The sequence below is a fragment of the Bombina bombina genome, chromosome 12, assembly GCF_027579735.1.
Source record: "Bombina bombina isolate aBomBom1 chromosome 12, aBomBom1.pri, whole genome shotgun sequence".
NCBI lineage: Eukaryota > Metazoa > Chordata > Amphibia > Anura > Bombinatoridae > Bombina > Bombina bombina.
The window spans coordinates 71916981-71936073 of record NC_069510.1 but is presented as its reverse complement, the minus strand read 5'-3'; the positions used below and the strand labels follow the sequence as shown (position 1 = coordinate 71936073).

The window sequence follows — 19093 nt, the reverse complement described above, 5'->3', positions numbered from 1 at the left end:
TCCTTCAACATCTAAGGTGCAGAATGTTCCTGATAACATAAGAGATTTTGTTTCTGAATCCATAAAGAAGGCTATGTCTGTTATTTCTCCTTCTAGTAAACGTAAAAAATCTTTTAAAACTTCTCTCCCTACAGATGAATTTTTAAATGAACATCATCATTCTGATTCTGATGACTCTTCTGGTTCAGAGGATTCTGTTTCAGAGGTTGATGCTGATAAATCTTCATATTTATTTAAAATGGAATTTATTCGTTCTTTACTTAAAGAAGTACTAATTGCTTTAGAAATAGAGGATTCTGGTCCTCTTGATACTAATTCTAAACGTTTGGATAAGGTATTTAAAGCTCCTGTGGTTATTCCAGAAGTTTTTCCTGTTCCTAATGCTATTTCTGCAGTAATTTCCAAAGAATGGGATAAATTGGGTAATTCATTTACTCCTTCTAAACGTTTTAAGCAATTATATCCTGTGCCGTCTGACAGATTAGAATTTTGGGACAAGATCCCTAAAGTTGATGGGGCTATTTCTACCCTTGCTAAACGTACTACTATTCCTACGTCAGATGGTACTTCGTTTAAGGATCCTTTAGATAGGAAAATTGAATCCTTTCTAAGAAAAGCTTATCTGTGTTCAGGTAATCTTCTTAGACCTGCTATATCTTTGGCTGATGTTGCTGCAGCTTCAACTTTTTGGTTGGAAACTTTAGCGCAACAAGTAACACATCATGATTCTCATGATATTATTATTCTTCTACAGCATGCTAATAATTTTATCTGTGATGCCATTTTTGATATTATCAGAGTTGATGTCAGGTTTATGTCTCTAGCTATTTTAGCTAGAAGAGCTTTATGGCTTAAAACTTGGAATGCTGATATGGCTTCTAAATCAACTTTACTTTCTATTTCTTTCCAGGGTAACAAATTATTTGGTTCTCAGTTGGATTCCATTATTTCAACTGTTACTGGTGGGAAAGGAACTTTTTTTACCACAGGATAAAAAATCTAAAGGTAAAAACAGGGCTAATAATAGTTTTCGTTCCTTTCGTTTCAACAAAGAACAAAAGCCTGATCCTTCATCCTCAGGAGCAGTTTCAGTTTGGAAACCATCTCCAGTCTGGAATAAATCCAAGCCAGCTAGAAAGGCAAAGCCTGCTTCTAAGTCCACATGAAGGTGCGGCCCTCATTCCAGCTCAGCTGGTAGGGGGCAGGTTACGTTTTTTCAAGGAAATTTGGATCAATTCTGTTCACAATCTTTGGATTCAGAACATTGTTTCAGAAGGGTACAGAATTGGTTTCAAGATGAGACCTCCTGCAAAGAGATTTTTTCTTTCCCGTGTCCCAGTAAATCCAGTAAAAGCTCAAGCATTTCTGAAATGTGTTTCAGATCTAGAGTTGACTGGAGTAATTATGCCAGTTCCAGTTCCGGAACAGGGGATGGGGTTTTATTCAAATCTCTTCATTGTACCAAAGAAGGAGAATTCCTTCAGACCAGTTCTGGATCTAAAAATATTGAATCGTTATGTAAGGATACCAACGTTCAAGATGGTAACTGTAAGGACTATCTTGCCTTTTGTTCAGCAAGGGAATTATATGTCCACAATAGATTTACAGGATGCATATCTGCATATTCCGATTCATCCAGATCATTATCAGTTCCTGAGATTCTCTTTTCTGGACAAGCATTACCAGTTTGTGGCTCTGCCGTTTGGCCTAGCTACAGCTCCAAGAATTTTTACAAAGGTTCTCGGTGCCCTTCTGTCTGTAATCAGAGAACAGGGTATTGTGGTATTTCCTTATTTGGACGATATCTTGGTACTTGCTCAGTCTTTACATTTAGCAGAATCTCATACGAATCGACTTGTGTTGTTTCTTCAAGATCATGGTTGGAGGATCAATTTACCAAAAAGTTCATTGATTCCTCAGACAAGGGTAACCTTTCTGGGTTTCCAGATGGATTCAGTGTCCATGACTCTGTCTTTAACAGACAAGAGACGTCTAAAATTGATTGCAGCTTGTCGAAACCTTCAGTCACAATCATTCCCTTCGGTAGCCTTATGCATGGAAATTCTAGGTCTTATGACTGCTGCATCGGACGCGATCCCCTTTGCTCGTTTTCACATGCGACCTCTTCAGCTCTATATGCTGAATCAATGGTGCAAGGATTACACGAAGATATCTCAATTAATATCTTTAAAACCGATTGTTCGACACTCTCTAACATGGTGGACAGATCACCATCGTTTAATTCAGGGGGCTTCTTTTGTGCTTCCGACCTGGACTGTAATTTCAACAGATGCAAGTCTCACAGGTTGGGGAGCTGTGTGGGGATCTCTGACGGCACAAGGAGTTTGGGAATCTCAGGAGGTGAGATTACCGATCAATATTTTGGAACTCCGTGCAATTTTCAGAGCTCTTCAGTTTTGGCCTCTTCTGAAGAGAGAATCGTTCATTTGTTTTCAGACAGACAATGTCACAACTGTGGCATACATCAATCATCAAGGAGGGACTCACAGTCCTCTGGCTATGAAAGAAGTATCTCGAATTTTGGTTTGGGCGGAATCCAGCTCCTGTCTAATCTCTGCGGTTCATATACCAGGTATAGACAATTGGGAAGCGGATTATCTCAGTCGCCAAACGTTGCATCCGGGCGAATGGTCTCTTCACCCAGAGGTATTCCTTCAGATTGTTCAAATGTGGGAACTTCCAGAAATAGATCTGATGGCGTCCCATCTAAACAAGAAACTTCCCAGGTATCTGTCCAGATCCCGGGATCCTCAGGCGGAGGCAGTGGATGCATTATCACTTCCTTGGAAGTATCATCCTGCCTATATCTTTCCGCCTCTAGTTCTTCTTCCAAGAGTAATCTCCAAGATTCTGAAGGAATGCTCGTTTGTTCTGCTGGTAGCTCCGGCATGGCCTCACAGGTTTTGGTATGCGGATCTTGTCCGGATGGCCTCTTGCCAACCGTGGACTCTTCCGTTAAGACCAGACCTTCTGTCACAAGGTCCTTTTTTCCATCAGGATCTGAAATCCTTAAATTTAAAGGTATGGAGATTGAACGCTTGATTCTTGGTCAAAGAGGTTTCTCTGACTCTGTGATTAATACTATGTTACAGGCTCGTAAATCTGTATCTAGAGAGATATATTATAGAGTCTGGAAGACTTATATTTCTTGGTGTCTTTCTCATCATTTTTCTTGGCATTCTTTTAGAATACCGAGAATTTTACAGTTTCTTCAGGATGGTTTAGATAAGGGTTTGTCCGCAAGTTCTTTGAAAGGACAAATCTCTGCTCTTTCTGTTCTTTTTCACAGAAAGATTGCTATTCTTCCTGATATTCATTGTTTTGTACAAGCTTTGGTTCGTATAAAACCTGTCATTAAGTCAATTTCTCCTCCTTGGAGTTTGAATTTGGTTCTGGGAGCTCTTCAAGCTCCTCCGTTTGAACCTATGCATTCATTGGACATTAAATTACTTTCTTGGAAAGTTTTGTTCCTTTTGGCCATCTCTTCTGCCAGAAGAGTTTCTGAATTATCTGCTCTTTCTTGTGAGTCTCCTTTTCTGATTTTTCATCAGGATAAGGCGGTGTTGCGAACTTCTTTTGAATTTTTACCTAAAGTTGTGAATTCCAACAACATTAGTAGAGAAATTGTGGTTCCTTCATTATGTCCTAATCCTAAGAATTCTAAGGAGAAATCGTTGCATTCTTTGGATGTTGTTAGAGCTTTGAAATATTATGTTGAAGCTACGAAATCTTTCCGTAAGACTTCTAGTCTATTTGTTATCTTTTCCGGTTCTAGAAAAGGCCAGAAAGCTTCTGCCATTTCTTTGGCATCTTGGTTGAAATCTTTAATTCATCTTGCCTATGTTGAGTCGGGTAAAACTCCGCCTCAGAGAATTACAGCTCATTCTACTAGGTCAGTTTCTACTTCCTGGGCGTTTAGGAATGAAGCTTCGGTTGACCAGATTTGCAAAGCAGCAACTTGGTCCTCTTTGCATACTTTTACTAAATTCTACCATTTTGATGTGTTTTCTTCTTCTGAAGCAGTTTTTGGTAGAAAAGTACTTCAGGCAGCGGTTTCAGTTTGAATCTTCTGCTTATGTTTTTCATTAAACTTTATTTTGGGTGTGGATTATTTTCAGCAGGAATTGGCTGTCTTTATTTTGTCCCTCCCTCTCTAGTGACTCTTGTGTGGAAAGATCCACATCTTGGGTAGTCATTATCCCATACGTCACTAGCTCATGGACTCTTGCTAATTACATGAAAGAAAACATAATTTATGTAAGAACTTACCTGATAAATTCATTTCTTTCATATTAGCAAGAGTCCATGAGGCCCGCCCTTTTTTTGTGGTGGTTATGATTTTGTATAAAGCACAATTATTCCAATTCCTTATTTTATATGCTTTCGCACTTTTTTATCACCCCACTTCTTGGCTATTCGTTAAACTGAATTGTGGGTGTGGTGAGGGGTGTATTTATAGGCATTTTGAGGTTTGGGAAACTTTGCCCCTCCTGGTAGGAATGTATATCCCATACGTCACTAGCTCATGGACTCTTGCTAATATGAAAGAAATGAATTTATCAGGTAAGTTCTTACATAAATTATGTTTTTTTCCTGTTAATAAAGTAAAATAATGAATTCCGATCAACAGACACCTGAACCGATACACCAAACAAAAACATTGCTGTAACCTCCACAGCCAATCAGAAATACTGGCTACATGACCAACATGAAAACAGGGCCCCTATAAGCGAGTGCTTAATAACTATGTTTAGCGTCCCTTTAAGACCGCCACTTCATAATTAGCATTGCAGGCTTGGTCATTCTCCAAAGCTACTTCTGCAGGTTAATAAATGGAACCCTGTAGCCCAACGCTGCTATAGTCAATGCAGTAAGTGTTTGATCAAAACTAACGTTTTAGCCAAGCTTGCCTTGTTGTCTGCAGACTAAAGCCCTGATTGGCTCCTCTAAATAAGGCAAATGGTGGTTGGAGTTTTGCTATTGATAAATAATTTAGTAAAAAGGATGTTAATATGTTTTAAAAACTTTAAGACTTAGCTGATATATTTTTCTATAACAGCACAACAGAAATGTATTTTAATTACAACGTGTTTACTGTCCCTTTAACCCCTTGAGTGCTAACGACGGCTCTGAGCCTTTGCAGAGTTTCCCACTCAGGTGCTAGTACTCTCCCACATTGAGGGAGATCTGGGGGCTCCCACCCGCTCCTACCCCGGCGATCGCGCCTGTTTAGTGACAAGTTGCACCACTAGTGAAAAGATTTATGCGTCTTTAACTATGTGCACATTTTAATATGATATACTTTTATTTTGAGGTGAGAAAATAAGTTATTAAATGTAATAAAGTTTGTGTCTTACATGTATATGTGCTTTTAAAGGGATATGAAACCCCAACATTTTTCTTTCATGATTCAGACAGAACATACATTTTTTAATAACTTTCCAATTTACTCCTATTATCCAACTTTCTTAGTTCTTCTGATATAATTTGCTGAAAAAGATACCTAGGTAGGCTCAGGAACTAGCTGTTGACTGGTGGCTTCACATATATGTCTATTGTCATTGGCTTACTGATGTATTGAGCTAGCTCCCAGTAGTGCATAGTAGTGCATTGCTGCTTCAATAAAGGATATGAAGAGAATGAAGCACAATTAATAATAGAAGGAAATTGAAAAGTTGTTTGAAAATGTATGTTCTATTCCTAAAAGAAAAATGTTGGGTTTCATGTTCCTTTAAGGTAAAAAAAAACAATATTAAAACAATCTAATGTATCATATTTTTTTATAGCACTGTTGCTTGTAGATAACTGTGTATTTAACCCCTGCAAAGATAGGTTCGGATGGGCAATGCATTATGGTCTGGAGCTGAACAATTCCACTGAGCCAATCACGGGTGACATCTATGTGTAGCCTCTAATCATTGGCTGTGTTTAGCTCAGAAGAAAATAGAGATGAGTTCCAGCCATCAAATGTTCTTAAAAAGGGACCTTTATTGTTTCATGGCAGGGTCCAAGTATAACAAATAGACAACGTTTCGGCCTACAATTAGCCCTTAATCATGGCATGACATGATTAAGGGCAGATTGTAGGCCTGACAAGAGGGTGCTGTTTTCCAAACTATTTGTGTTTAGCTCAGCACAGTGCTTCTTCTGATTAAACTTTATCTGTTTAACTCTTTTGCGTGCATTATGCACATAATTCTCTACAAGCAATAGTGTAATAGAAAATACTGTAGCACATGAGAGTACTTTATTATTGCTCCTTGTGTTCATTTAGTCTATCTCGTTTAACTTACCAATTATTACTGTAGAAAGGGATTTTAAGTAATGCAAACTAGGATTAATTTTGTATGTATTGTATTTGCATCAAACTTATGCCTTAGTTAACTATTAAAGGGATACTAAACCTCATTTTATATTTAATGATTCAGATAGAGCAGGCAATTTTAAGCAACTTTCTAATTTACTCCTATTGTTAATTTTTTCTTCATTCTCTTAGTGTCTTTATTTGAAAAGCAGGAATGAACTCTTAGGAGCCGGCCCATTTTAGGTTCAGCACGTAGGTAGTGCTTGCTGATTGGTTTGCTAAATGTAACCACCAATCAGCAAGCACTTTCCAGGGTGCTGAACCAAAAAACGGGCAGGCTCCTAAGCTATCATTCCTGCTTTTTCAAAGAAAGATAAAAGAGAACAAAGAAAGATTGATAATAGGAGTAAATTAGAAAGTTGCTTAAAATTGCACCCTCTATCTGGATCATGAAAGAAAATTTGGGTTTAGTGTCCCTTTAAGACAGCAGTTTAATGTGTACAAATCTTTTTATATGCATCTGACAAAGCGAGTTTTGTATTTACCAGGACAAGAGATGATACAGTCCGTCAGATTGTTGCAGGTTTAACTGGTGACTCAGAAAGCTCTAATGACCTGGCCAATGAGCTTTCTAAAGCAGACCCTGTGGTTCTGGAGAATGGGCAGGAGAGTGATGATGATGTGTCCGAGCCTGAGGACTGGGTGCCGGACCCCGTGGATGCTGACCCAGGTGAGATTATTATTATTATTATTATGATTTGCACTGACGGCCCAGTTTGACATTGACTTGACACGAGATAAAGAACTGGGTCTTTTTTATATCCTCAGCCTATTCTAACTTTTGAGAAAGTTCCTGAATTCTCCTGTAAAATGTGTCCAAATTTCATAATAAAGGTATAAGAAAGTCCAAATTAAAGTTACAATATTCAGATAGAGCATGTTATTGTAATACACTTTAAAAAAAATCTCTTCTATTTTCAAATGTGCTTTGTTCTTTGGGTATCCCCTGTTGAAAATCAATACGCACATATCCTACACTAGAGGGAGCTAGCTGCTGATTGGTACCTGCACCCATTTGTCTCTTGTGATTGGCTAACTAGATGTGTTCAGCTAGCTGCCAGTTGTGCAATGCTGTGAATGAAGCATATTTAATAATAAAAGTAAATTTGAAAGTTGTCTAAAATTGTATGTTCTGTCCGAATCATGAATTAAATATTTGTGGTTCCCTTTAATCATGAATGTCTTTCTCTACAGATAAGCAACCATTAAAAGGGATGAATATATATATATATATATATATATATATATATATATATATATATATATATATATATATATATAATGCACAATAGAGGTCACTAGGTCACTCCCACCTCCAAAGTCAGTTACCAGGGTGCAAGCAACCAAAATATACAGTTCCAAAAAGGCACTCGTTCGGGGATCAGTCACCCCTTCATCAGACTAAGTGAAAATGTAAGAAACAAACAGTATATTTAACAGGTGCTAGCCCCACCCCTAATCAGAGAAAAACCGCCCATAAGCATCATCATGTGAATCATATGCACAAAAGACAAATATCAATATGATACATAGTATGTGAACAAACTTAAATAATCCATATATGTTGGGCGGTATAAGTGCACATGTGATCCTATAATATGTTACTATGGCGCTCCCTCCCTAATGCTTGTGAGCTGCTTTCATAGTAGTTGCTAGTTACAGCACGGTTTCAACATTCAGATATGTACATATTAAATCATAGATGCAAACAAGATGTTTAAAAAGCAGACAAGATGCATATATATATATATAGATACCGTTGTTGGGATCAGTATTGACCAGCAGAAAAGCAAATTACCTGTGGCTAGGCACTTCATGAGACACAAACACACAGTGAGTGATCTAAGATTCATTCTCATAGATCACGTACCACCCATAAAGAGGGGGAGGGGACAGAAACCAACGTCTTCTACAAACTGAATCGAAATGGATATTTAGATTAAGAACTTTATATCCAAATGGATTGAACCAATGCCCATTGCACACACGCTGTGAGTCCCCGGCATAACTGTCAATATCTATTCTTCTGAGTGACATAACACCGGCCTGATTGGCCGCCTCTGTCTGTAACGCTCGATGACCCCCAATGACCCCCTATTGGTCACGCCCACCACTCACAAGTGTAGCGTTTTCGGCTGTACATGATGCAGATGGTGTTTGGTATGTGTGTTTCTCCTAACAGTATGTGTGTGTGTGTATATATATATATATAAATATACATACATCTTGTCTGCTTTTTAAACATCTTGTTTGCATCTATGATTTAATATGTACATATCTGAATGTTGAAACCGTGCTGTAACTAGCAATTACTATGAAAGCAGCTCACAAGCATTAGGGAGGGAGCGCCATAGTAACATATTATAGGATCACATTAATGGACTTATACTGCCCAACATATATTGATTATTTAAGTTTTTTACATACTATGTATCATAGTGATACATATTAATACTGGCACCTTTTCTTTTACACAAAAAGCACTGTGTCTATATATATATATATATACGAATGGGCGATCTCTGATGAAGTGCATCTGAGCATGCGCGAAACACGTCAGATCGTTTGCACCTGCCCTGTTCACTGAAATGTGCCTTACCTGTAAAGCTTGAATTAACCACTTTTGGTTATCGATTCTGGGAGTCCTCGTTCCTGTTTGTTGTTATATACACTGTATATATATATATATATATGTGTGTGTATGTGAAAAATATTATATATACACACACGTGTGCCTGCAAATGACTTCTCTAGTAGGCAGCAAGGGGTTTCACAAAGGCATAGAATGTACACTTTGCATGAAACATCTCCTGTTGCCTTGTCAATTGTTTCATCCATTGCTATGGCTTAACAGAATAGCAAGGTTTCTTTACTACATGGGCTATTTATATCTGTTAGATAGCAGAATTAGATGTATGTTGTAAAGCTGCAGTTTAGATTATCTGCATACTTTTGAGACATCATCAGTTGCATCATGTTTGTGCCTCAGCTGTAGTTAGGCTTAGAAGGTAGGTTCTAAATAAGACTGATGCATAGTGTAACCCCTTAAGTACTGAGCATTTCAGACAAAAACTTCCCCCAAAAGACCAGAGCATTTTTGCCATCACTACATTTAAACAGAAATAGAGCAATTTTTTATATTTATCTGTCAAAACTATATATATTTTTTAGTAGACAACCCAAGGTATTTATCTATGCCCATTTTGGTATATTTCACCACCAAATGCGATCAAATTAAAAAAATCGTTAATTTTTTCACAATTTTAGGTTACTTACTGAATAATATTTACAAACAGCTTGTGCAATCATGGCACAAATGGTTGTAAATGCTTCCATTGGACCTCCTTTGTTCAGAAATAGCAGACATACAGTATATGGCTTTGACATTGCTTTTTGGTAATTAGTAGGCTGCTAAATGCCGCAGTGCACCACACTTTTATTATGCCCAGCAGTGAAGGGGTTAATTAGGTAGCTTGAAGGGTTAATTTTAGCTCTAGTGTAGATTATCAGCCTCCCACCTGACACATCCCACCCCTGATCCCTCCCTGACCCCTCTCAAACAGCTCACTTCCCTCCCCCACCCCAAAGGTCACCTCCATCTTAAGTACTGGCAGAAAAGGGTAGTATCCCTCCTTATCTCCCAACCTCCCTAATCCCCCTAAACAGCTCTCTAACCCTCCCCCCTCTACCTATTTGATGCCATCGTAGGTACTGGCAGCTATCTGCTAGTACCCAGTTTTCTGCAAATTAGACAGTTTTAAAAAAAATAAAATAATGTAAAATACAGATTTTTTTTTTCTGTAGTGTAGCTGCCCCCCTCAATACCCTACCCCCCTCCCAGATCTTTTTCCCTCAATTGATCCCATATTGGATCACCCTCATTGCTACTCCTCCCTCCTTCCCCCTCAATGACGCAGCTTTTATTATTTTATTTTTCAACCCCTGTAGTGTGGCGTAGCTGTCCCACCCGCTCCTGCCTCCCTCCCGCCCCCTCCAGCGATGGGCCGCCCACCCGCTTCCCTCCTTACCCTCCCACCCACCAACGATCGGCACCACCGCTGTCCGATGCAGAGAGGGCCACAGAGGGATCCTCTCTGCATCGGTAACTCTGCAAATCTTTTTCTGCTGGTCCATAAAAGGCATAACTACCAGCGTCATACAGGGTACTGCGCTGGTCGGTAAGGGGTTAAATAAAGGAGTATCAATTTGTTGGTGTATTCTGCTATAGTAATGAGAAATAAAAAGTAAATTTTGACAGATAAGAGCCCTGTTTTTTCTTTAAAGGGACATGAAACCCAAAATGTTTCTTTCATGATTCAGATAGAAAATACAATTTAAAACAATTTTCCAATTTACTTCTATTGTCTAATTTACTTCATTCTCTTGATATCTTTTGTTGAAAAGCATATCTCATTTGCTGCTGATTGGTGCCTGCACATAGATGCCTCGTGTTATTGGCTCACCTAAGTGCATTGCTATTTCTTTAACAAAGGATATCTAAAGAATGTAGCTAATTAGATAGAAGTACATTGGAATGTTGTTTTTTGTCCCTTTAAGTATCACTTTCCAGTTATACCTTCTCTTACTTGGTTCTAAGAGATGTGATTGGATGTTTTTTTCACTTAAAGGGACATAATACTCATATGCTAAATCACTTGAAACTGATGCAGTATAGCTGTAAAAAGCTGACAGGAAAATATCACCTGAGCATCTCTATGTAAAAAAGGAAGATATTTTAGCTCACAATCTCCTCAACTCAGAAGAGTAAGTTCTGTGTAAAAAGTTATACTCAGCTGCTGTCTAGCTGCAGGTAAAAAAAAAAAATGAAGAAGAAATAAACTGCAGCCAATCAGCATCAACAGTGCTGAGGTCATGAACCCTTTTACTGTGATCTCATGAGATTTGACTTAACTCTCATGAGATTTCATAGTAAACTTCCTTAAACTGAATAGGGAAATAAAATGAGTGTTCATGAAAGCTCACTCCCTTAGCTGTCCCGGGTCAGACATACTGATTTGCTGCTTAAAGTCCTTTGCAATGGGGTTTGAATACTTAGGATATTTTGAGGTAAAATATCTTTCTTTTTTTACATAGAGATGTTCAGGTGACAATTTCTATGCAGTTTTTTACAGCTATGCTCCATCACTTTCTAGTGTTTCAACATTTGGGCATCATTGCCCTTTAAGGATAACTGTGATGTATTAGGTGGATATTGAACACTAAATCTAGCTTTCACTACACTCTAGTACTCTCCTTCAGATACCTGCAGTGTAACCTAGGTTCCATCATAGTGGCAACCAATGATTAGTGGGAAGCATATGAAACATATTTAGTGTTTAACGTCCCTTTAAACCTCATTTACTCTCCGTTATTGATGGTAGCTTTTTCACAACGAATATTGTACAGTAAATGACTCTTATTAGCAGTACTTGTAGACTGTATTGGTTTCTCTATAGCTAAACAGAAACCTTATAAGCAAAGAAATGTATTTCTGTTTAGCCCACATCTCAAACAAAATATACGTTTTCACGTTTCCCAGGTAAAAGCAGTTCAAAGCGCAGGTCGTCGGACATCATCAGCCTCTTGGTCAGTATATACGGTAGCAAGGAGCTGTTTATTAATGAATACAGAACCCTGCTCGCCGACCGACTTCTCCATCAGTTCAGCTACAGCTCCGAAAGGTAACTGCAGCGTTATTTATTCTTATACATAATTAGGGTTTGTAAAGAGTTGATGTAAAAGACACTGCAGCCACTAAAGCAAATTAAAGGGACCTAAAACTCATTGGCATATACCCTCAATTAAACAATGTTTTAAAAAACATCTATTAACACTGTCATTTTGAAAAAGCTTATATCCTGGTCTCCTTTGCTGTAACCAGTTAGTCATTCGCTAGCTCAGAGCTTACACTCATTAAAGTGCCCCTATGTAGAAAAATACAAGCTCAGGTAAATTTTTCCATATTTTAGGTGTGATTATAGTGATACATTTACATACTCTAATCTGTTTGAGCATATCATTTTATCGCAAGTGACACTGCCACACTTTTTTTTTTAACACCTACAAATGGGTAAATACATAAAATATCGCTTGGGAGTTGCAGAGAACTGCTGGTTTCAAGTGGTAACTGCTGCCCTAGTCACACGACCCAGCTGTGATTGGATCCGTGTCAGTTTCTGCTTGGGACCAGCAGTTCTCTGCTGCTCACGACTATAATTTTAATTATGTGTTTAACCCATTTGTGGGATTTAAAACACTACTTTGGAAGGGATAAAATTACATTCTTTTACAAATTAGAACGTGACTATCACTATAATGGCTCTTCTAATTGGATATGAAACTCGACATTTTTATTTCATGATTCAGACAGAGCATACAATTAAAAAAAAAAAAAATAATCTCCAATTTAATTATATTATCAAATTGACTTTGCTATCTTTTTATCCTTAGTTAGAAAGAACACCTAGGTAGGCTCAGGAGAGTGCAAGTGTCTACAGCACTATATAGCAGCGGTTTTGCAATAATGCTTTTAACAATGTTATATATTTTTTGTGCACTAGATGGCAGCAGTGTTTTGCACAATGTATGACATTGAGCTGTTGCAAAACTGCTGCTATATAGTGATCCAGACACATGCATGCTGAGTTTCATGCCCAAGCAAGCACATTTTTCAGAGATGTTTTGCAAACAAAAGCATAATAGCCAACATTGAAATGTGCATGACTGCAATTCAGTTATGGAATTAAGCTATTTTGCAACTTAAAGGGATATAAAACCCATTTTTTTTCTTTCCTGATTCAGATAGAGCGGGCAATTTTAAGCAACTTTCTAATTTACTCGTATTACTAAATTTGCTTTGTTCTCTTGCTATCTTTTTTGTTGAAAATCAGACTCAGGAGCAGCAATGCACTACTGGGAGCTAGCTGCTGATTGGTGGCTGTACATATATACCTTTTGTCATTGGTTGACTATGTATTCAGCTAGCTCTCATTAAAGCATTCCTGCTCCTTCAATAAAGGATAAAGACTATGAAGCAAATATGATAATTTAAGTAAATTGGAAAAAAAATAAAATGATACTCGTATGCTCTATCTAAATTGTGAAAGAACAATTTTGGATGTAAATGTCCCTTTAAAACCTTTATTAGTCTGTCATAAATGCATTAATGTTTACTTTATACCTTCATTGTGTTAAAGGGACATTGTGCACTGTTTTGTAGATGATCCACTTAAATATTACATCTGGAAGTGTTTTTGTAACAATGCATAGTTATTTTTAATAACATTGTGCTGATTTTCAGACTCCTAACCAAGCCCCAAAGTATCAGATGTAGACCCAGGTCTACAGACTCCTACTCTACTTGCTCCTATTTGTGTAATGGGTCTTTTCATAGGTGGGGGGGGGGGTCTCTGCTCTTCTTGCTTTCCCAGCCTCTTTCACTGGGTGTCCCAGCCTAGCCTCATCAACAGAGCTAAACTGGGAGCTTCTATGTTAGTTTTTATGATAAAATAATTTTTATTGAAATAACATCATTGAATACAATATCGGTCTTTTACAGTTGATTACATTATCAGCTTGTCAGGCATATAAACCCTTTAGTTCCTAAATTTAACAGTTTGAGGTTTATCTTTTTTCACATGGAATTACAACATACAATCAAGTCTCAAAGTCAGTAAGGCATACCTGATATATTTCTTATGAAAGACACCTATCTCTCATGTGGATTTTTATTACAATAAAAGAAAACTAACTAAACATAACTTTAGGTCACTAGAATGTACTCTTGATGTGTCACACCTCTGAATATGATATAGTAAACTCAGTGTAGTCTTCATAATTATGTCTCTCCAAAACTCCTACCTTCTTCCCCCTCCCATCATGTTTCTTTTTACTGTTCTATCAGGTTAGATTAGGATAATCATATTAAGGTGGATGCATTATCCAATAGAACCAAATCTTTTGGAAGTTTTCCGTCGTATCTAGTATTTTTGCTGCCATTTCGTATAGAGAATATGTTAGTTTAAATCTTTCTAGTATCTCGCACCATGTCGGTACTCCCTCTTTCCAGTGTCTGGCTATTCCTATTCTCGTGACTGTGCAGAGTATTCTAATGAAGGTATTAATATGCCTATTAAAGTTTGGAAGTGGAGCATTTAATAACGCCTGGGAAATGGTCAGTGATATCTGTTCATCTAGAAGGGTGCTGAGAAATACCGATAGTCTAGTCCAGATGTGAGTCACACCAGGGCATTCCCACCACATATGTATGTATGTACCAGTCGACTCACATCCACGATAACAATTTCTACTTCTCCCCTCAGTGTAGTGTGACGTTTTGATTGGGGTTAGATACCACCTAAAAATGGTCTTAAGGCTATTTTCTCTTAAATCGGCACTAATTAGTCCCTTACAGGAGGAATAGAACAATTCCTGCCATTCGCTTATCTCTAGTGTTGAATGTGTATCTGTTTCCCAGTTGAGCATGACCGCTGGTTTATTTTCATTAATTAAGTTTTGTAACGCAAGATATAACAGTGAAATGGATTTCTTGGGTCTAGAGGGGGTACAGCACAATCTCTCCAATGTAGTGCTAATCTGTTTGTGCATGTGTGGTATATATCGATTTAGTGCAGATGCAATCTGTAAATATAAATACCAATGTAGGGGAATGGGTGTCAACTTTTCTCTTAGTTGATTGAAGGTTAGTGGTTTGTTATGTGCTAGCAAGTCCCCTACCCGGTACAGACCCTTGTTTTCCCATTTGTCTAACTGTCTTCGGTAGTCATGTGGAATAAGATATTTAAGTGGCATCTTAGAGGAAAAGCTTGGCATCAGTTTTTCATTTTTCGTTAGTGTTGTCCAATGATCAATCGAAAATACTGTGGTTTGGGAGTATTTTTTGATTTTACCTTGGGGTTGAAGTCTGTCCCAAACCAAATCTCCCGGGGAATCTAATTCTCCTATCTCCTTCTCTAGGTCCATCCACACCAAGTATTTTATTGAGGATCCCATCAGCGCAGTTTGGGCCAGCCTAGATGCGTCGTAATAATTAAGTAAATCAGGGACCCCTGCCCCCCCTAATTGTCTATGTCTAGTTAGTACTCTATAAGGGAGTCTCGATTGCTTTTTGCCGTTTACAAAGCAGATAATATCTGTCTGAAGGGTTTTTAGGTCTTTTTTTGGGACTAGTATAGGCAAGGTCCGAAACAAATAGAGGATTCTTGGTAATAGATTCATCTTTATTGCAGAGATCCTGCCATACCAAGAAAAGTTAAGAAGCTTCCATTTAGCCATATCTCTTCGCAATTCTCTATACATAGGGAGATAGTTTGTATTATATAAATCACTATAGCGAACCGTTAACTTAATTCCTAGGTATTTAATATATGATTTGGCCCATGAGAATGAGAAATTCAGTTCGATTAGTTTTTTTGTGTGGGCTGGTAAAGATATTGCTAGCGCCTCACTTTTATCCATATTGATCTTATATCCTGACACAATAGAGAACCTCTGTAGGATATCATAGAGGCCTGTTAAAGACGTAAGGGGTCTGGTCAGCGTCAGCAGAACATCGTCCGCGAAGAGGGTGATTTTATAGTCAGTGTCTTTAATTTTAAGTCCTGTTACATCGGGGGAGCGTCTAATACTAGCCGCCAGAGGTTCCATGCATAGGGCGAATAGCAACGGGGATAGTGGGCATCCCTGCCTCGTGCCATTTCGTATGTAAATGGGCCCAGAGTGATGTCCCATGGCACCTACCGTAGCCATGGGGTTAGAGTATATGCTTCTCAAGGCTTCTACAAAAGGGCCTCCAAATCCCATTCTGTCCAGAACCGTGAACATGTATGTCCAGTCAACTCTGTCAAACGCCTTCTCCGCGTCCAATGACAGGACCAGAGAAGGCGTTCTAGTGTGGTCTAGGTGATTTATTGCAGTGATTATGCGCCGAACATTGTCCGGTGCTTCTCTACCTAAAACAAACCCTACCTGGTCTGGGTGTACTATGTTCGGGAGGATATATTTCAACCTGTTTGCTAAAATCTTAGTGAAAATTTTCAAGTCCTGATTTATAAGGGATATAGGTCTATAGCTGGTGCAGCATTTCGGGTTTTTCCCTGGTTTAGGGATGACAACTATTTTAGCTCTTAGAAGATCAGATGGAATCTCGTAACCTTGCATAATATAATTTGAGAATTTAACTAAATGTGGGGCTAATGAGGCTTTAAATAGTTTATAATATTCCCCGAGCAGACCATCCGGACCCGGGGCCTTCCCTGGCTTTAGATCTTTGATAGCCTGTTGTACCTCATTAATAGTGATTTCCTTGTTAAGGTCATCTCTTTCTGTTTCTGTAATGGAGGGGAGTTGGGCTTCGTCTAATAATTTAGTAAGTATGGTTTCGGTATGTGGGGAATGGCTGACATGAGTTCCCTCGTATAACGTGCTATAGTATTGAGCAAAGCAATCAACAATTTCCTGCGGGTGGGATGTAGTGGTGCCGTCTTGTTTTTGAATTTGTGGTATTGTAGCTAATTTTGTTCTCTCGCGAATTCTATTCGCCATATATCTGTCGGGTTTATTAGTATAAATATAGTAATTTGTCTTGAGTCGGAATGCTGCTTTTACCGCTTGATCATTTAGAATTGCTGCTAGTTTTGTGCGCTTGTCATTGAGTTGCGTAAGTATACTTCCAGATTGTGTAAGTTTGTGTTGTCTCACTAGCGTGTCTATCTCTTTTTGGAGAGTTAATCTTTGTGTGTTGTTTTTGCGGAGTAAGATAGATTTTTCTTTAATGAGCAGTCCCCTCAAGTAAGTCTTATGAGCTGCCCATGTTGAAATAGGATTATCTGTAGATCCTGTGTTAATGTCCCAATACTCCAGCATACTTTGTGTGATTGTGTTGTGGACCATAGGATCTTTTAGACAGATTGGATCGTATGTCCAAACTCTTTTCCTATTTGGTACCTGAATACTGCCTAATTTGAGTTGCACTATAGAGTGATCCGACCACACACAGGAGTGAATGGACGAAGTTATCAATATAGGTTGTAAGAACTGACTAACAAAAACATAGTCTAATTTTGTATATGTCTTATGTGCTGCTGAAAAAAAGGTAGTGTCGTCTGTGTGACCATATAAAGCTTTCCAGGAGTCTATTAGAGCAAGTGTGGTTAGGTGATCTTGTATTAGTTTAGTCATTTTGCATTGCTTATTCTGTTTATTAGTGAGCGTAAGGTGAGATCCTCTAGATTGTAGCGTAAAATCTACATTAAAATCGCCTGCCAGAATCGTCCTCGTCTGAGACCACTCTGTCAGAAGGTGTGTAATATGTCTAATGAAAGTATCTTGTTTATCATTAGGAGCATATATATTGCATAGGGTAATATCAGTTCCCTGGATCTGACCTCTCACAATTAGAAATCTACCTTCCTTGTCCTCTATTGTTTCCCTATGTACAAAGGGCAATGAAGAATGTATAAGTATAGATACCCCGCGTTTTTTTGTGTCTGATGTGGAGTGAAAGTGTTGTGGAAAAGCCTTGGTCCAATATTTCGGTATCTGAGCCTTCATAAAGTGAGTTTCCTGAAGGAAAACTATATTTGCTTGTAAGGATTTATACTGTGTGATTGCTGTCCTACGTTTGATATCTGAATTCAGACCCCTAGCATTGTGGGATATTAAGTTAATGGTCCATATATCCATATTTTATAATGTATGTATGATCTCTAACATGACCATTGCTTTTTAAGTGTACTTTGAAATAAGGATCTAAAACTGTTTTGCAAGCAATCAGGGAGAAACACATCATATAGTCATTCATATTATAATTTACCTTAAATCTTCTTCTTAGTAGTCGTGACACCTTGTGAGGGTCTGGGTAAAGATACCTAGTGTGTGACCGATTGAATTTAGTGACTGTGTAGTATGAGCAATCCCATACTGAACTGATAACATTAACTAAAAAACAAAAAATAGAACAATAAAACAGAAAAACAGTAACGTGTAAATTGTATATAACATCTAATAACATTCGGTGATTACACATCTAGGCGGATGTGCATTGTAAAGCTAGATGCGTATTTAAGAGCAGTCTTAGTATGATAAAGTTCAGATTAATTTTAGGCTACCTCCAAATATTTGGCAGCTCCAAAGACAGTCTTAGTAGGTGCATAGCATACCTGTTTTGTCCGCTGAAGCTAATGGCTCCAGAGGAGAAATAAACATGAAACCCCTTCTTTCCCCCCAATCTAAATATACATTTAACAGATTACAGAAGTGTACTCATCTGCAACTTGTCCTCAGCGTCAGGAGTCCATTACTGTCGAGGTCCTCCAGGATTATTGCAACTCAGTTCTGCTTATCCTTTGGTTAAGTTCCTGATATGGTGTTGTAAACTGTTTCCAGCATTAGGAGTGTATTCCTGTGAGGGTCCCCCCCAAATGCTGCAACTTGATTCAGTTATGTTCAAAGTTAAGTTCCCAATATGATATTGAAAGATTGATGGGACTTCAGGTTCTTTGCTTCTTCTTTGCCACCTTGGACCATCTGTCCGTTGGTTGTTGGGAGGGCTGATGTATCTCTTTGTTTCCCTGGGATGAGGTAGGTATGTCTGGGCAGTTGAGTTTGAAGTATTGGCATATTTCTGGGATCTCTGCTGGATCTTTAATTGACAAATTCTTCCCATCGTGTTGAATATTGAGGGAAAAT

The 19093-nt window shown here is 38.2% G+C and overlaps 1 protein-coding gene across 1 annotated transcript in view; it reads left to right on the top strand.

Annotated features, from left to right (window-relative positions):
- The window catches only part of ANAPC2 (anaphase promoting complex subunit 2), a 74190-nt gene that overhangs the window by 31944 nt on the left and 23153 nt on the right, over positions 1-19093 (top strand). Inside the window, exons 7-8 of the mRNA XM_053696149.1 lie at positions 6874-7055; positions 11925-12066. Of these exons, the coding sequence (XP_053552124.1) occupies positions 6874-7055; positions 11925-12066 (324 nt within the window). The remainder of the gene's footprint in view (positions 1-6873; positions 7056-11924; positions 12067-19093) is intronic.